Genomic DNA, 18,612 nt, shown 5'->3' with positions numbered 1-18,612 from the left:
TCAAAACAAAATAGAATTTTGAAGACAAACAATAGGAACTATAGAAGGGATATATGTAAACACATAGCTGAATCACTTTGCTGTACAGCAGAAACTATGAAACATGGTAAAGCAACTATACCCCAATAAAAATTAAGTTTAAAAAAAAAAAAGATTGCAGGAGTGAACTTGCAAAGATAAGGTTGAAAAGATAAGATTTGAATAAAGTAAATGTTTCCAGGGAAACCTCAAAAGGGGGAGGAAGCAACTATATGAACTGTGAAATTTAAAACTCATTGATAATAAGTCTTCATGGATCACTGATTTTAAAAATTTATGTACTCTATTTTATGAACAAAAAAGTCAACAAAAAGGTATCTGCTGCTTTGTATTTTCTTCCTAAGGCTTCGTTTTTTGTTGTTTCAATTTTAATGAACAGATTTATTTGACAAATCCAGCTTTAATCTTCACAAGATGTTGATATGTGGAGACATTCCAGAACACAGAAGGAGGGGGAGAGGGAAATTCCATAAGAATGATCTGCTTATTTGGGGAGGATAAAAATGTAAATCTAAATGTTGCTTTTACCTCACTCAAATATTCACAACATATTTTAAACGCAGGTTAAGCCACTGGGGAAAAAAGTTTCCAAGAGTCTGTTACCCACTTATTAATATCCAATACCCAACATGGAAAGTTAGCAAATAGAGACAGCATGTGTTGAAACAAGTCTAAATGGTTTTCAACATTTGTGGCATGTTTATATTTTTGCAGGAAATGACTCAAAATTTTCTTTGAAGTATTTTGTATTTCTTACAGTAATAAAGGGGGGAAAAGTTCTGTTTTGTGTCAATTCTCCATTAATAGTTAGATAAAGCCAAAATTTTCTTCTTGTTTACCAAAAATACAATTGTAAGAAATATTGTTTAGGGAATTTCCATCTTTAATGTAACATAATTTTTTAATCCATGTTTTTTTATAATAAAAGTAGCTACCATCTAGAAACTATATTTGAGGTCCTACTGTTAATTTATCCACTATTGTGTATATTCCACACACTTCTCCCCCAAATTAGATGGTTAAGTTTACATTTGACTTTAAATGGAATTATGGAATTTTTAAAAATTCAAAATAAAGTGAAAGTGTTAAATTGACTTAGAACAAATTTTTGCATTAGAAAAACACTAGTGAGCACCGTGAAAAGAAGGCAAAACTTTCTGAAGGTCAGTGTGAAATCACTCATAAGTTTGACCAAAAAACTATTATTTTTTCTTCTTTGGGTTATTAGGTACTATTAAATAAGCCAAATACTATGGACAGGATAAATCTTGATATTAGAAAAAGAATCTAACTGTATCCTTTGAGAGATGAGAAAGGCTGTGCTGGAATTCACAGATGATAAAACAAATCTTTGCAAAAAGTGATAAATGACAGACTATCCCAAACTCAATGATGACATGCTTTTATCATCATGAGATTATGAAAACATGCTGAAGTTTATAAATGTCGGAAAATCCCTTTTAAAAAGTTAACACAGACCTGGATTAGAATCCAAATATAATATTTGTATCAATATATACTCCATTATAGTCTCTGATGTGGGAACATTATTTGAAACCTTTGGTTTAGTTCTGGCATGATCCACACTTTACAGGGGACTTGAAAAACAAGAATGTGTTCAGAGAAAGCATCCAGAAGAACTGAACTACACAATAAGAACTGGTTAAAAGAACAGATTGTTTTGGGCTGGGAAAAAAAGTCTCAGTTGGGACATGTCAACAGCTTTTACTATCTAGAGATGAGTTTAGCAGAAGAAGAACTGGACTCAGGCTGTTACTCCATGAGTAGAATGAAGACCAATGGTTACAAGTGATGGTGAGAAATGTAAGAAAATGTCTAACAAATAGAAATAATCTGTTTCTAAAAGAAATAGGAAGGCACTAGAAATATCAAGAATGTGCAGTAGAAGGGAAACTGACTAGTGCTCAACTCCTGACCTAACTGCTTCTTTCAGCTTTGAGATCTTGATCCAGTTACTAAACTTCTCTTTCTGTTTCCTTACCTATAAAATGGATGTTCTTGAATTGGATAAAAGTGGTGTAGCAGGTCAGAATCCTGAGATAAGGGGGAGGAAATCTTGAACTGGGGGTTTCCCTGGTGACTCAGATGGTAAAGCATCTGCCTGCAATGCGGGAGATCTAGGTTCGTTTTCTGGGTCGGGAAGATCCCCTGGAGAAGGGGATGGCAACCGACTTCAGTATTCTTGCCTGGAGAATTTCATGGGCAGAGGAGCCTGGCAAGCTACAGTCCATGGGATTGCGAAGAGTCGGACATGACTGAGTGACTAACACTCTCAAACTAGATGGGCATCATCAATCTTGAACTAGATGGCCACCATGGTGCTTTCTATTTCTAAGGTTCTACTATTTCATAATAAGTGAAAATACAATATTTTTCATCTCATGGTAAGAAATTATTGCCTAATAATTTTATTTAATCAACACATAGCTACTATGTTGTATAATAGTGCCAACTATATATAGGCACTCCTCTAAGAATATAGAAGAGAAAAATGCCCAAAAACTTTGTCGAGATAGACCTTAAATCAGACAATAAATGAAACAAGTAAATCATACAATGTAAGAGAAGGTGATAAGTACTATATACAATAACAGAGAAATTAGAGCTTTTAAACAAGGTCTGGGAAGCTTCCATGAAAAGCCAACATATGAAAAAAGATACATTAATTTCATCAAAATTTTACAATAATTTTATTATGAAATCCATTGAAAAATGTGGTACCCTCAACAAAGTCTTGTGACCCAAATAATGTTCCAAATAATGCAATCTCATCAGAGAATGCTATGGACTGAACTGTGTCCCTCCCACAATTCAAACGTTGAAGTTCTAAGCTTCAGAATGTGATTCTATTTGTGAGGTAATTAAGCCAGATGAGATCTCTGAAATGGGTCCTGACCCAAAATGACTGGTGTATTTATGAGAAAAGGAGATTAAGACACAGCCATGTACAGAGGGAAGACCATGTGAAAACATAGGGAGAAGGCATCGTCTGCAAGCTAAGGAGAGAGGCCTCAGAAGAAACCAACCTTGCTCACACCTGGATCTCAGACTTTCACCTCCAGAATCGTGAGACACTACATTTCTGTTGTTTAAGCACCTCTAACAAACAAGCGTTGTTACAGCACCTCTAACAAACCAACACAGAGAATACTGTGGAATTTCCCAGGCAAGAATACTGGAGCAGGCTGCCATTTCCTTCTCCAGGGAATCTTCCCAACCCAGGGATCAAAAATGCATTTTCTATCTCCTGCATTGGCAGGCAGGTTCTATACCAGCTGAGTCACCAGGGAAGCCATTGTAGTATATTAACTCAGTCTAAATACTAAGTTTAGGATAATTCAAGATTGCAAAGCCATTTTTATAGCAACTCAGACATCTTTAAAAACTTTATATTTAGACTATATACGTAGATTTCAGTTTTTCTGTGTCTCTATTTGTGAAGATCCTCATCCTTGGAAGAAAGGCTATGACAAACCTAGACAGCATTTAAAAAACAGAGCCATCATTTTGCCAACAAAAGTCCAGATAGTCGAAGCTATGGTTTTTCCAGTAGTTATGTACAGATGAGAAAGTTGGACTATAAAGAAGGCTGAGTACCAAATAATTGATGCTTTCAAATTGTGATGCTGGATAAGACTCTTGAGAGTCCCTTGGACTGCAAGGAGATCAAATCAGTCAATCCTAAAGGAAATCAACCCTGAATATTCACTGGAAGGACTGATGCTTAAGCTGAAGCTCTAATAATGTGGCCACCTGATGTGAAGAGCTGACATTGGAAAAGACCCTGATGCTGGGAAAGATTCAGGGCAGGAAGAGAAGGAGGTGATAGAGGATGAGATGGTTGGATGGACCAACCATCAACTCACTGGACATGAGTTTGAGCAAACTCTAGGAGATAGTAAAGGACAGGGAGACTGGGTATGTTGCAGTCCATGGGATCACAAACAGACTCAACTTAGTAACTGAACAACAACAACAAACGTACCATTAAATTGCACTGAAAATCTTGAACCTAATGGTTACCTGGGAGTAACCATGGGAGAAGAGAGGAGAAATAACTCCAGGAAAAAATGAAGAGATGGAGCCACAGCGAAAACAACACCCAGATGTGGATATGACTGGTGATGGAAGTAAACTCCGAGGCTGTAAAGAGCAATATTGCATAGGAACCTGGAATGTTAGGTCTATGAATCACGGTAAATTAGAAATGGTCAAACAGGAGATGGCAAGAGTGAACATTGACATTTTAGGAATCAGTGAACTAAAATGGACTAGAATGGTCAAATTTAATTCAGATGACCATTATATCTACTAATATGGGCAAGAATCCCTTAGAAGAAATGGAGTAGCCCTCATAGTCAACAAAAGAGTCCGAAATGCAGTACTTGGGTGCAGCTCAAAAATGACATAATGATTTCTGTTCATTTCCAAGGCAAACCGTACAATATAACAGTAATCCAAGTCTATGTCCTGACCAGTAATGCTGAAGAAGCTGGAGTTGAATGGTTCTATGAAGACCTACAGACCTTATAGAATTAACACCCAAAAAAGTTGTCTTTTTTTTCATAGGGGACTGTAATGCAAAAGTAGGAAGTCGAGACCTGGAGTAACGGGCAAATTTGGCCTTGGAGTACAAAATGAAGCAAGGTAAATGCTAACAGAGTTTTGTCAAGAGAACACACTAGTCACAGCAAACACCCTCTTCCAACAACACAAGATATGGACATCACCGGATGGTCAATACTGAAATCAGATTGATTATATTCTTTGCAGCCAAAGATGGAGAAGCTCTATACAGTCAGCAAAACAAGACTGGGAGCTGACTGTGGCTCAGATCATGAACTCCTTATTGCTAAATTCACACATAAATTGAAGAAAGTAGGAAAAACCACTAGACCATTCAGGTATGACCTAAATCAAATCTCTTATGATTATACAGTAGAAGTGACAAACAGATTCAATGGATTAGATCTGATAGACAGAGCGCCTGGAGAACTATGGACAGAGGATCATGACATTGTACAGGAGGCAGTGATCAAGACCATCCCCAAGAAAAAGAAATGCATAAAGGCAAAATGGTTGTCTGAGGAGGTCTTACAAATAGCTGAGAAAAGAAAAGAAGCTAAAGGCAAAGGAGAAAAGGAAAGATACACCCATCTATATGCAGAGTTCCAAAGAACAGCAAGGGGAGATAAGAAAGCCTTCCTCAGTGATCAATGCAAATAAATAGAGGAAAAGAATAAAATGGGAAAGATTAGAGATCTCTTCAAGAAAATTAGAGATACCAAGGGAACATTTCATGCAAAGATGAGCACAGTAAAGGACAGAAATGGTACAGGCCTAACAGAAGCAGAATATATTAAGAAGAGGTGGCAAGAGAACACAGAAGAACTACAAAAAAGATCTCCATGACCCAGACAACCACGATGGTGTAATCATTCACCTAGAACCAGATATCCTGGAATGCGAGTCAAGTGGGTCTTAGGAGTCATCATGACGAACAAAGCTAGCGGAGGTATTGAAATTCCAGTTGAGCTATTTCAAATCCTAAAAGATGATGCTGTGAAAGTGCTGCACTCAATATGCCAGCAAATTTGGAAAAACTCAGCAGTGGCCACAGGACTGGAAAAGGTCAGTTTTCATTCCAATTCCAAAGAAAGGAAATGCCAAAGAATGTTAAAACTACCGCACAGTTGCCCTCATTTCACATGCTAGCAAAATAATGCTCAAAATTCTCCAAGCCAGGCTTGAACAGTACATGAACTGTGAACTTCCAGATGTTCAAGCTGGATTTACAAAAGGCAGAGGAACTAGAGATCAAATTGCCAACATCTGTTGAATCACAGAAAAAGCAAGAAAATTCTCCAAAAAAATCTTCTGCTTTATAGATTATGCCAAAGCCAAGACCACCTTACCTGCCTCCTGCATCTGTATGCAGGTCAAGAAGCAACAGTTAGAATCAGACATAGAACAACAGACTGGTTCCAAGTTGGGAAAGGAGTACATCAAGTCTGTATATTGTTACCCTGCTTATTTAACTTATATGCAGGGTACCTCATGCAAAATGCCGGGCTGGATGAAGCACAAGCTGGAATCAAGATTGCCAGGAGAAATATCAATAACCTCAGATATGCCGATGACACCACCATTATGGCAGAAAGTAAAGAGGAACTAAAGAGTCTCTTGATGAGGGTGAAAGAGGAGAGTGAAAAAGCTGCTTAAACTCAACATTCAAAACACAAAGTTCACGGCATCTGGTCCCATCACTCCATGGCAAATAGATGGAGAAACAATGGAAACAGTGATAGACTTTATTTTCTTGGACTCCAAAATCATTGCAGATGGTGACTACAACCATGAAATTAAAAGATGCTTGCTCCTTGGAAGAAAAGCTATGACTAACCTACATAGCATATTAAAAAGCAGAGATATCACTTGCCAACAAAGGTCCATCTAGTCAAAGTTATGTTTTTTCCAGTAGTCATAAGGATGTGAGACTTGGACCATAAGAAAGCTGAGCGCCGAAGAATTGATGCTTTTGAACTGTGTTTTGGAGGAGACTCTTGAGAGTCCCTTGGACTGCAAGGAGATTCAACCAGTCAATCCTAAAGAAAATCATTACTGAATATTCATTGGAAGGACTGATGCTGTATCTGAAACTCCAATAGTTTGGCTACCTGATGCGAAGAACTGACTCATTAGAAAAGACCCTGATGCTGGGAAAGATTGCAGGTGGGAGGATAAGAGGACAACAGAGGATGAGATGGTTAGATGGCATCACTGACTCAATGGACATAATTTGGGCAAGCTCCAGGAGATGGTGATGGACAGGGAAGCCTGATGTGCTGCAGTCAATGGGCTGCAAATGGAAGAGATATAGTTTAATCAAAATATCAGAAGGACTTCACAACTAATAATACCATGCTTAAATTATACCTGGGCTTCCCTGATAGCTCAGTTGAAAAAGAATCCCCCTGCAATCAGAAAGATCCCTTGGAGAAGTGATAGGCTACCCACTCTGGTTCTTGGGCTTCCTTTGTGGCTCAACTGTTAAAGAATTTGCCTGCAATTTGGGAAACCTGGGTTCAATCCCTGGGTTGGGAAGACCCCCTAGAGAAGGGAAAGGCTACCCACTCCAGTATTCTGACCTGGAGAATTCCATGGACTGTAGAGTCCATGGGGTCGCAGAGAGTCAGACACAACTGAGTGACTTTCACTTTAAGGTATATGTAAACTTCCAGGATATGCAAAACATTTATTTTTCTATCATGATATGCTGTTGCTGCTGCTAAGTCGCTTCAGTTGTGTCCGACTCTGTGTGACCCCATAGATGGCAGCCCACCAGGCTCCCCAGTCCCTGGGATTCTCCAGGCAAGAACGCTGGAATGGGTTGCCATTTCCTTCTCCAATGCATGAAAATGAAAAGTGAAAGTGAAGCCACTCAGTCGTGTCCGACTCTTAGCGACCCCATAGACTGCAGCCTACCAGGCTCCTCCATCCATGGGATTTTCCAGGCAAGAGTACTGGAGTGGGTTGATTTATTGAAGTTTGAGATGGCAGCTCATAATATTTTAGAATGTTCATGTGCACAACCAAGCAGTTAATAATACCAGGACTTAGGTTCCCCCCTCCCCCTTATTCAACTCTTCTCCAATTGCTGAAAGAGCTCAGTGCAACTTTGTAGCTTTGCTGTGTACCTGTAATCAAGCTGACCACCTACTTAAAGGAGCATCTCCATGACTATGTGGGCTATGTAGATGCACATTTTAACATATTCTTTAAATGACATTGCTTCCTATTCCTTTCTATTCCTTTTAGATGTTCCTGTTAGGGATATACATTAGTTTTAGAGATAAAATTAAGTCAGTGAATATACTTACAGGTCCTGTTAATTTAGATGCTTTCTCAAATTCTTCACCCTCTTCCATTAGTGCTTCTTCAGTCCCAGGTAAAGAATCTATTTTCACAAAGAGAATGAATAAGTTAGAAAAAAAAGTATAAGTTGGAGTCACATATTGCTTAATATATGAACTTATCTGATATATGTTAATATATGATACAATTTTTATATATAAATCATAAACTCTCAGATATATAAACTTATCATGAGAAGGATGTGAAAGTAACTGAACAGGATGTTGAAAAATCATAGTATTTGAGATTTAAAATAGTGTGTAGAGTGTTTTTTATTTAGCGTACAATGTATGCAAACCTTTAGCATTTCTCATTTGCATGCTTGCATGCTCAGTCGCGTCAGTCATGTCCAATTTTTTGCAACCCTATGGACTGTAGTCTGCCAGGTTCCTCTGTCCACGGGATTCTCCAGGCAAGAATACTATGGGTCACCATTTTCTTCTCCAGGGATCTTCCTGACCCAGGGATCGAACCCGCGTCTCTTACATCTCAGTGTTGGCAGGCGGGTTCTTTACCGCTAGTGCCACCTGGGAAGCCCATTTAAAAGGCTGCAATGAAGTCAGGACTGTGCAAGAGCTGCAGTCATCTTAGTCAGATCAACTGTTCTTCTGGCATATTATTTAGTTAATTGTTGGAATTTAATGTTCTTTTTCTGTCTTGTAATTTTTATTTGCTTTTTCCATCAACTGTTTTTTTTTTTTTCTTTTTTTGAGGGGCCACAGTATTTAAATTCCAATTTGTATTCTCTTTTTTAAACAGGATGAACAGTTCTGAAAAGTTGGGAGAAAGGTTGTTGTTGTTGTTATTTCATTGCTAAGTCACGTCCAATTCTTTGTGACTCCATGGACGCAGCCCAGCAGACTCTGTCTGTGGGATTCTCCATGCAAGAACACTGGAGCGGAGTGCCATGTGCACCTCCAGGGGATCTTCCCAACTCAGAGTCTGAACCCATGTCTCTTTCATCACCGGAACTGGCAAGCGGGTTCTTTACCACTATCACTACCTGGGAGAAGAGTACTTATTATTAAATGATGGTTAGTATTCCATTTTAATGTATCAAGGAACAAGTTGATATTATTTGCTTGACTAGATTGATGATAGGGTATGTAATGACTTTCAAATATGTGAATAAAAAGATGGTAAACTTTTCCATATGTCTGCTAAATTAAATTAATTATAACAACGAAGATTTCTACAGGTTCTAGAGAATTCTTCAATAGAGATAGATACATAGAGCATCTAGAAATAGCTTGTGTTTTAATACCTTCCATTCAAATAAAAAAATCAGTTATAAGGAGGGTATTTTAAATCACCAGAAGCTTTAAACATTGATTGATTATATTTATTAATATTTTAAAGAGCCATATGCATCCTTAAAGAAGGCCTTCCTTCACATTCACACACACAAGTGGAGACAGATTTTTTTGTTTGTTTGTTTCATAAAATGTGTGCTCTGAGAAGAAAATCAGAGCCTTAAATCCTCTGAGTCCTTAATGGCCAGTCAAGACCATAGAGACAATGGAAAGCTTAGTACAAATCTATAATCACAATTGTTAAATCATGGAGCTTTAGCTCCAATAATTCAGAATTTTATATTCAAGCAAAAAAAATCAGGATAAATGATGAGAATTGTACCACATTAAAAATATTAATCCACGAATAAAGGAAACTTGAATCCATATCTATTAAAACCCCATCATAAATGTGACAATAGATAGATTCTTTACTTTAGAATGCATAAATTAGTATAATTTAAGTCCCCCAAGACTGAATTATATTCTGATGAACTGTGATCAAATATTACTATAATTTTAGTATTCATTCAGTATTTTTTCCATTTTATTATATGTTGAAATTGCTATTTGTGTGGAATATTGACAATAATATTAAAATGTCTGACCCTACATCATAAAGCAAATTATTACATTTACAGAAGAAAACTCACTCTCGTGGATTTGCTAGGATTTTTATAGTTGGAAATACTATATGCCAGGCTTTTAACTAGGAGCTGTTAAAACAAGTTGAGCAACAATTCCAGAAAAATAAACGACCTAATCAAAAAATGGGCCAAAGAACTAAACAGACATTTCTCCAAAGAAGACATACAGATGGCTAACAAACACAAGAAAAGATGCTCAACATCACTCATTATCAGAGAAATGCAAATCAAAACCACAATGTGATACCATCTCATGCCAAGTCAGAATGGCTGCTATCAAAAAGTCTACAAACAATAAATGCTGGAGAGGGTGCGGAGAAAAGGGAACCCTCTTACACTGTTGGTGGGAATGCAAACTAGTATAGCAGTATGGAGAACACTGTGGAATTCTTTAAAAAACTGTAAACAGAACTGCCTTATGACCCAACAATCCCACTGCTGGGCATACACACTGAGGAAACCAGAAGGGAAAGAGACACGTGTACCCCAACGTTCATCGCAGCAGTTTACAATAGCCAGGACATGGAAGCAACCTAGATGTCCATCGGCAGACGGATGGATAAGAAAGCTGTGGTACATATACACAATGGAATATTACTCAGCTATTAAAAAGAATGCATTTGAATCAGTTCTAATGAGGTAGATGAAACTGGAGCCTATTATACAGAGTGAAGTAAGTCAAAAAGAAAAACACCAATACAGTATACTAACACATATATATGGAATTTAGAAAGATGGTAACGATGACCCTATATGCAAGACAGCAAAAGAGACACAGATGTAAAGGACAGACTTTTGTACTCTGTGGGAGAAGGCGAGGGTAGGATGATTTGAGAGAATAGCATTGAAACATGTATATTATCATATGTGAAATAGATTGCCAGTCCAGGTTTGATGCATGAGACAGGGTGCTCAGGGCTGATGCACTGGGATGACCCTGAGGGATGGGATAGGGAGGAAGGTGGGAGGGGGATTCAGGATGGGGAACAACACATGTACACCCATGGCTGATTCATGTCAATGTATGGCAAAAACCACTACAATATTGTAAAGTAATTAGCCTCCAGTTAAATAAATTAATTAAAAAAAAAAGAATATGAAGATTCGCTAAAACAACAACAACAACAAAACCATGGTACAACTCAATAATGGACAAATAGTTCAATGGGCAGAATAGAATTTTTAGGTCCAAACCCATAAGAACTTAGTTTTTGATAAAACAGTACCTCAAATTTATGTTGAAAGAACAGACAATATAGAGATGTTTTTGACTCACTCTACAAATAAAAATAAAATATGATCTCTATTTAACCTCAAATACAATGACAGACTCAAAATGAATCAGAGAAATAAATGTGAAAGATAAGATTATCAAGTTAATAGAAGACAATGTAAAGGAAAAATTTTTGTTATTTAGAGGTAAAACCTAAATAGATTAGGAACAACAAAGGGTGTATGCCACCGCCATTCTTATTCACCATTGCTTTTAAGGTTTCACTGTATACAAAAAGAAATAAAATGATCAGTATAAAATTTTGAAAAAAAAAACAAACAATTTGAGCAAGATAATGTTCTATGGTTCTCTCTCTTGGAGTTTACTTGAACACCTTCACACAATATGGATTTTTTTTTAATAAAAATTAACATTTGTAAAAGGCTTGGCAATGGTTTTACATTTTGTTCTGTTCTTGTTTTAGTTCAATTCTTCCTGGTTATTGTTGCCACATCTAGTGAGATCTACAGTGTGGTGAGGTGTGAAGTGTGCCAGAATATTCGAAAATTTACATATCCATCATATTTACATATCTGACCATATTTACATATCCAACCATATTTATACTTGCTAAGTAGAAAGGATCCTTCTAAATAGCCCAAATCTAGTGATAGGATAGCAGTATAATAAGCTACTTGGAACAATAAATACTGTGAAAACAGGATGGACCTAGAGACTGTCATACAGAGCAAAGTAAGTCAGAAAGAGAAAAACAAACTTTGTATATTAACACATATACATAGGATCTAGAAAAACGGTATAGCTGATCTTATTTGTGAGGCAGAAATAGAGACACAGACGTAGAGAACAAATGTATGGACACCTGTGCAGGTTAAGGTGGCATGGGATGCATTGGGAGATTGGATTGACATATATACACTATTGATACTATGTATAAAATAGATAACTAATGAGAACCTACTGTATAGAACAGAGAACTCTACTCAATGTTCTGTGGTGATCTAAACAAGAAGGAAATCCAAAAAAAGAGGGGAAATATGTATACATACATATAACTGATTCATTCTGCTGTACAGCAGAAACTAACACAACATTAAAAACCAACTATACTCTAATTCAAAAAAAAAAAAAAAAAAACCAAACACCTTAGTGTTGAATGCTTGGAGAGGTGCACTTCATTTTTAAAGTGCTCTGAGTACACTGCTTATTACAAACTATTGGTGGGCACATATGTGTAAACTATGTTGCTCTGTCAATTCCAGAGCAATTTTTTCTAAGTATTAATTTAAACGATTTTCAGAATACAAGCAATGAATTTTTTGAGCTTTTCTGAATCACATGGAAAGGAAAATGATGTCTATTCCAGAGAATTTTTTTCTAAGTATTAATATAAATGATTTTCAAAATACAAGCTATGAATTTTTTGAGCTTTTTTGAATCACATAGAAAGGAAAATGAGTCCCTAAATTTGTCAAATGTTAGTTTATCTCCTCATTTGAGAGAAGAAACTGAAGAACAGAAAGATAAAGTAATTTTGTCAAAATCTAATAGTCTCTGGCACCACTTGCACTTGAAACTTAGCCTCTGTGGTTGATGGCGCCTGCCGGTAAGAACCTAGAGATCTGTAGGGTTTGTCAATGATGTTTAACTTCATTTAATGACTTCCTGTCATTATTTATACTTTTGCTGTTTGTGTCACAACAGGTTTGTTTAAAGCACAAAGTTACACCTGCTCATAGAAATATTTGTTTATTGAGCCAAGTTCAATGTGGATGCATAGTTGACATAAAAATCACATTAGCACTTTGGATCTAGCGATCTGAATAACTTAAGTAGAAAAGAATGTACTGAACCAGACAGCATATTTTGGAATTTGTTGATTAGGTCTCTAACATCTGAATGTGAAGAATGCAGGATATAAGAAGTTCAAGAAAGGAGCTTAAGCTTAATGAATACCTTTTTTCCCCAGTGAATGCAAGTAACTATAATCAACATATTACTGATTTCCTTGTTTAATTTTCTAAAAAATTTAAGTCCCAACAATACTCAGTTATAATGTAAATGTGATTGTTGAAGGATATATTATCTGTAGATCAGTGAATTGGAGTAGTTTTGACAGAATTCAAAAGTATGCATGTGTGTATGTGTATGTGTGTGTGTGTGTATGTGTGCTCAGTCGCTCAGTCTGCCAGCTCTTTGCAACCCCTGGACTGTGGCCCACCAGGCTCCTCTGTTCATGGAATTTTCCAGGCAAGAATACTGAAGTGGGTTGCCATTTCCTTCTCCATATCTATATATACATGTGTGTATATATATATATATATATAATGGGCCAGTAGTTAACACCTGTTTTGTATCTAGTTTTATATTGAGCATGGTAGAGAACACAAGAAACTCTCAAGAAGCATATAATCCAATTGATGAGAGAACAAACACATAAGAAGTAATTCAAGAACAATTAGGGGCTGGAAACAAGAAAACATTTAAGTTTTGCTGTTGTCGTGTCCTGGCTATTATAAATAGTGTTGCAATAAACATTGGGGTACATGTGTCTTTTTGAATTATGATTTTCTCTGGGTATATGCCCAGTAGTGGGATTGCTGGGTCACATGGTAGTTCTATTTTTAGTTTTTTAAGGAACGTCCATTCTGTTCTCCATAGTGATTGTATCAATTTGCATTCCCATCAACAGTACAAGAGTAGTCCTTTTTCTTCACATCCTCTCCAGAATTTATTGTTTATTTTTTTTAGATTTTTTGTACAATTTTTTTTAGATTTTTTGATGATGGCCATTCTGACTGGTTCGAGATGATACCTCACTGTAATTTTGATTTGCATTTCTCTATTAGTGATGCTGAACATCTTTTCATGTGTCTGTTTTTCAACTGTATGTCTTCTATAATCACAACAAGGAAGCAACCTAAATGTCCATCGACAGAGGAATGGATAAAGTTGTGAAATATATCATATATACAATAGACTATTAGTTATAAAAGGAACAAAATTGGGTCATTTGTTAAGACACGGATGGACATAGAGACTGTCATACAGAGTGAAGTAAGTTAGAAAAACATATATTAATGCATATATGTGGAATCTGAAAAAATTGGTATAGACGATCTTATTTACAAAGCAGAAATAGAGACATAGATGTAAAGAAAAAAAGTATGGATAATCAGGGGGAAAGGGGTTAGGATGAATTGCAAGATTGGGATTGACATATGTACACTATTAAAAAAAGAAAAAAGAAGAAAACATTGCTTGTGAACTGGACTTCAGAGAGACTTGACATCATCTTAGCACACAGGATCTTAATAGGCAGATGAGAAGAGAAATAAATTTCTATGAGTCAAAGAAGAATGGCTTAAGTAAATGGACACTTTTAAGAAGAGCAGAGAAGAGAAACCAGGTTGACTCTAAAAACGAATGGAGTGTCCACTAATGGCCAGCGTGGGGCCCCTAAGTTGCTAGTGACACAGTGTATACCTTTCACTGTCAAGAATTAATGTCTGGCATGAGAGTGTTTCATCTTATCAGCACTAGGAAAGAGCTGAGTGTGTAGAAGCTATTACCTTCTTTTTAGTATTGTGCTATACTGGCCCTGGTTTATGTTCTTATGATACCTTATTTTTTAACATTGATTTACATGTTTTTAATATTTTACATATTAAAGGTATATTTAAAATATACATGCAAAATAATATATATAAGTTACAAAGCACAATGATAAAACAAACACCCCAAATCCACCACCTGACTTAAGAATTAGAACATTTCCAATAACCTTCATATACCTATGAATTCCTTCCTAATCCCATCTCTTTTCTCCCCCTACCCCTGAGAATAGCCACCATTTCAAGTTTTTCATTCTCTTCTTTCAAAATAATTGTACCACTTAACGTATGTTTTCCTAAAGAATATACTACTTAGACTTACTAGTTTTGAGCCTTAGAAAAATGACATTCTATGACTGCTTTTGTTCAATCAATATTACACTTTTTTATAGACAAATTTATTTTACTGATATATGTATTTTTACAAGTCCTTTTTTTTTTTTTTTTTGTAACAAATATGATGCTTTTAAGAGTCTTTCATTTGTGAGTTGCAAGCTACTCACACAAGACTGGAAGGCCCAAATGCCACTTCAGATGGGTAGCTTGAAATCAGCATTTATATTATATTTGTATCATGGAAACCAGCAATCTCTACAAACCAGGGCTTTTCATTTTCAGACAGTTGTTAACATTTACCAGCATACCACTTATATCATCCATCCTGAGTGTAGCTGACATGCATTCAGTTTCCCACAGTATAACAATTCCACAGTTTATCCATTTTCCTGTCCACCATCATACTAACAAATTTGCTTACATTTCATGGTACATGAGACTTGCTTTCTAACATATTTATCCAGAAGTGAAGTCTCTGGGCTTCACTCAGATTTTAGGATAATGGAAAACTATTTCCAAAATTGTTTATGCCCCAGCTGTTGTATGATTTTCTTTTTGTCTCGGTCTTCACCAGCACTTGATTTTGTCAGATTTCTCAGTGTCACATAAAAAGTCATAAAACAGCATCTCTCAAGGGCCTTACTTTTCCTTGGTTACTAAAGTAAAATATTTTTCATATGCTCATTGGCCATTTGTGTTTCCTCTTCTGTGAAATATCTATTGCTTATTTTTCTATTGATTTGCTGATCCTTTGTTTATCGAATTATAGATACACTTTACATTTTTTGAATATTAATCTTTGATCAGTGACAAATATAGTTTCCTATTTTGTAGCTTATCAACCTCTTTTTTTCCTGCAATTTTTTGATGAATAAGAATTCTTAACACTCTATAATTGAGCTTTTTTAATGTTTAGGAATTCTTGCATCTTGTTTAAGATGTCCTTCTCTAGCCAGGTGTAAGGAAAATGTTTTCCCATAGTTTCTCTTCTAATTATTACAATTAAATGTATGGACTGCTTCCTGATAGAACAATGAACGATGAAGCAGTGATACACCTTACATGCCACTGTAGTGGCATTACATGTACTTATTTATATATTCAGCAAACATCTTGAAGTGCCCTGGCATGAACTTAATATGCTAAGCCAAGGAGTTTGAATTTTGTTTTATAGAAAATAGAACCAAAAATAAATAAATTCTATTTATTTTTTATTTAAATAAATAAAATTTATTTTTAGAAATATAATGAACCAAATGGGGTGAGATTGTACAAGGAAAATCTATTTATAGAGCTCTTACACTAGATGGAGAAGGACAAAGGCGTAGACTAGGCAGTCTTGGGGGAAACGAGACTGGCTTGGTGACAATGATGTGATTTGAGTTCAGTTTAAAATAGGGTTGAGAGAGGTGAAAGTAAATCAAGTCTGATACTGACATTTCTGCCCAGAAGACTGAAAGGATCCACAAAATGAGAATGGCAGTAGGTGATGTAAGTTCCAAAACCAAGCTGGAATTAGTGACAAACTCTGAGAGTAGAAATGTAGTCACCCTGTATCTTAAACAAGCACAGGAGTTAAGAGGCTGCTTCTCACACTTCTTTTTCTCCTTTGCCCTTAGCTTCCTGACACACAAAACCTGCAGGAGTGGTGGGCAGATGACTGACAGCTATGGTGATTTGGTGCAAGCAAAGATGCTTGGTTTCATTTTCTTTTTAAAGACATCTTTAAGTGACACTAAAATCATAATATATCTTGTTGGATTTAAACTCACCCAAAGACTCTGGGACTATTTCATCTGGAGATTGAAGTATTTGCGAAGTCTCTTCTGTCCTTTCTGCCAGGTTGTCTCCTTGAAGCCTAAATGATTAAAAACGGTTATTGAAACCTCCAGTAATGTTGACTCGTGAAATGTGAGCTATATGTTACGGGAACATGACTATGAACTTCTAAATTCTAAAACCAGGCATGCTTCTTCCAAGTAGAAATAAAGCTTTACTGAAATCTTTGTCATATAGTGTTTTTTTTGCTTTTCTAACCTTTAAGCAAAAGGCTTTCATCTTTTCTCCTGTATCCATGGGAAGATTAGTCTAGGTAGAATCTGCTTTTCTTCTTAGCCTGAGGAAGATTTATAAGTAAATGTTTTCACAGACACTGCAATGGGGAAGTGAGTGGAAGAAAAGCAAGCATCCAACATAGCGTGCTCGCCTGACTTCTGGGTCCAGGGGCCTGAGAAGGTTTCCATGGTTACGCAGAGGTTCATCAAATACAGTTTTCCAAACCAATCAAACCTGAGCTTAAACGTCTGCAGGTCAAAATCTGTTTCATCAGGGGGCATGAAGATTCAATACGTGGATGGCCCAGGGTTCTCAAAGACACTGGGTCTTCTTCAGGAGAGGAAGATTGCACAGGGACTTTCATGACAATAGATTTCTGAGCTTCTATATCCTCACCTCTGTAGTGAGGTTAGTCTGGGCTTAGTTATACTGTGAAAGCACTCTATCAAAAGAGGTACAGCTCATCAATAAACATGGGAACTCTGACCTAAGTAAACAGAATAAGCTCTGCTAACATTGGAGGACAGTTATCAAATAGTCCAGAGGTTGGATGTTTCTGCCAGTGCCCTTACTTTTTTTCTTGCATTTCCTGATGGTGAGTACCCTCATGGGAGAGTATTAATGAAAACATGACATATACTATTAATATTTTTAAAAATGCAAACTCAAATACAATCCATAACTGTACTAGAATTTTTCATAGTTAAAATCTTCAACTCTTTTATATCTTTATTTGTATATACCACAGTGGAATCCAATAATGTATATGCATGACTCTCTTTACTATTTGTATAAGTATAAATATTGTGCATTATACTTTTATTCATACAATAATAAATTTTACACTTTTATGTATGTATTATACATTTATTGTTGGTGGTGGTGGTTAGTGACTCAGTCATGTCTGACTCTTCCCCTGAGGCTCCTCTGTCCATTGAATTCTTCAGGCAAGAATACTGGAGTAGGTTGCCATTCCCTTCTCCAGGGCATCTCCCCAACCCAGGGATGGGGACTGAACCCATGTCTCCTGAATTGGCAGCACTGAGCCACCTGAAAAGCCCCATGACACATTTATACTTACATATTATCTTCTATACACAAAGTTACTATATTATATAAGCTAATTAAATAATTCTCAAGAGTAATTTGCTGATAGTCATATAAAACTTTTCAGTCAAAAATCTTACACTTCTAATTAAGTTTTAATTTTTACTCTAAAAAAAAAGCATCATTTTTAAGTGACTGATTTAGCTACATACTTCTCAAATCTGCCCAGTTCCTTCTTTTTATTTTGTTTACTTCTAATCATTGGGGTAAGTATTTTACTCATCAGCAACATCAAATATTCTTTTTTCATCAAAATGATCAAAGAGAGAATATATGTAGGTATACAAGACATTGAAGTGTGTAAATAAAGATTACTATTAAAAATTGACAATCAGTTCCAACACATGTGGGTA

The 18,612-nt window shown here is 36.2% G+C and overlaps 1 protein-coding gene across 6 annotated transcripts in view; it reads right to left on the bottom strand.

Annotated features, from left to right (window-relative positions):
- The window catches only part of C14H8orf34 (chromosome 14 C8orf34 homolog), a 354,631-nt gene that overhangs the window by 81,615 nt on the left and 254,404 nt on the right, over positions 1 to 18,612 (bottom strand). For all 6 annotated transcript variants that reach the window (XM_055546199.1, XM_055546200.1, XM_055546197.1 and 3 more), the window contains exons 9-10: positions 16,870 to 16,955; positions 7,941 to 8,017 (exon numbers count right to left, since the gene is read on the bottom strand). In XM_055546199.1, the coding sequence (XP_055402174.1) occupies positions 7,941 to 8,017; positions 16,870 to 16,955 (163 nt within the window). The remainder of the gene's footprint in view (positions 1 to 7,940; positions 8,018 to 16,869; positions 16,956 to 18,612) is intronic.

The sequence above is a fragment of the Bubalus kerabau genome, chromosome 14 (assembly GCF_029407905.1).
Source record: "Bubalus kerabau isolate K-KA32 ecotype Philippines breed swamp buffalo chromosome 14, PCC_UOA_SB_1v2, whole genome shotgun sequence".
NCBI lineage: Eukaryota > Metazoa > Chordata > Mammalia > Artiodactyla > Bovidae > Bubalus > Bubalus kerabau.
This window is presented reverse-complemented; position numbering and strand designations above follow the sequence as displayed.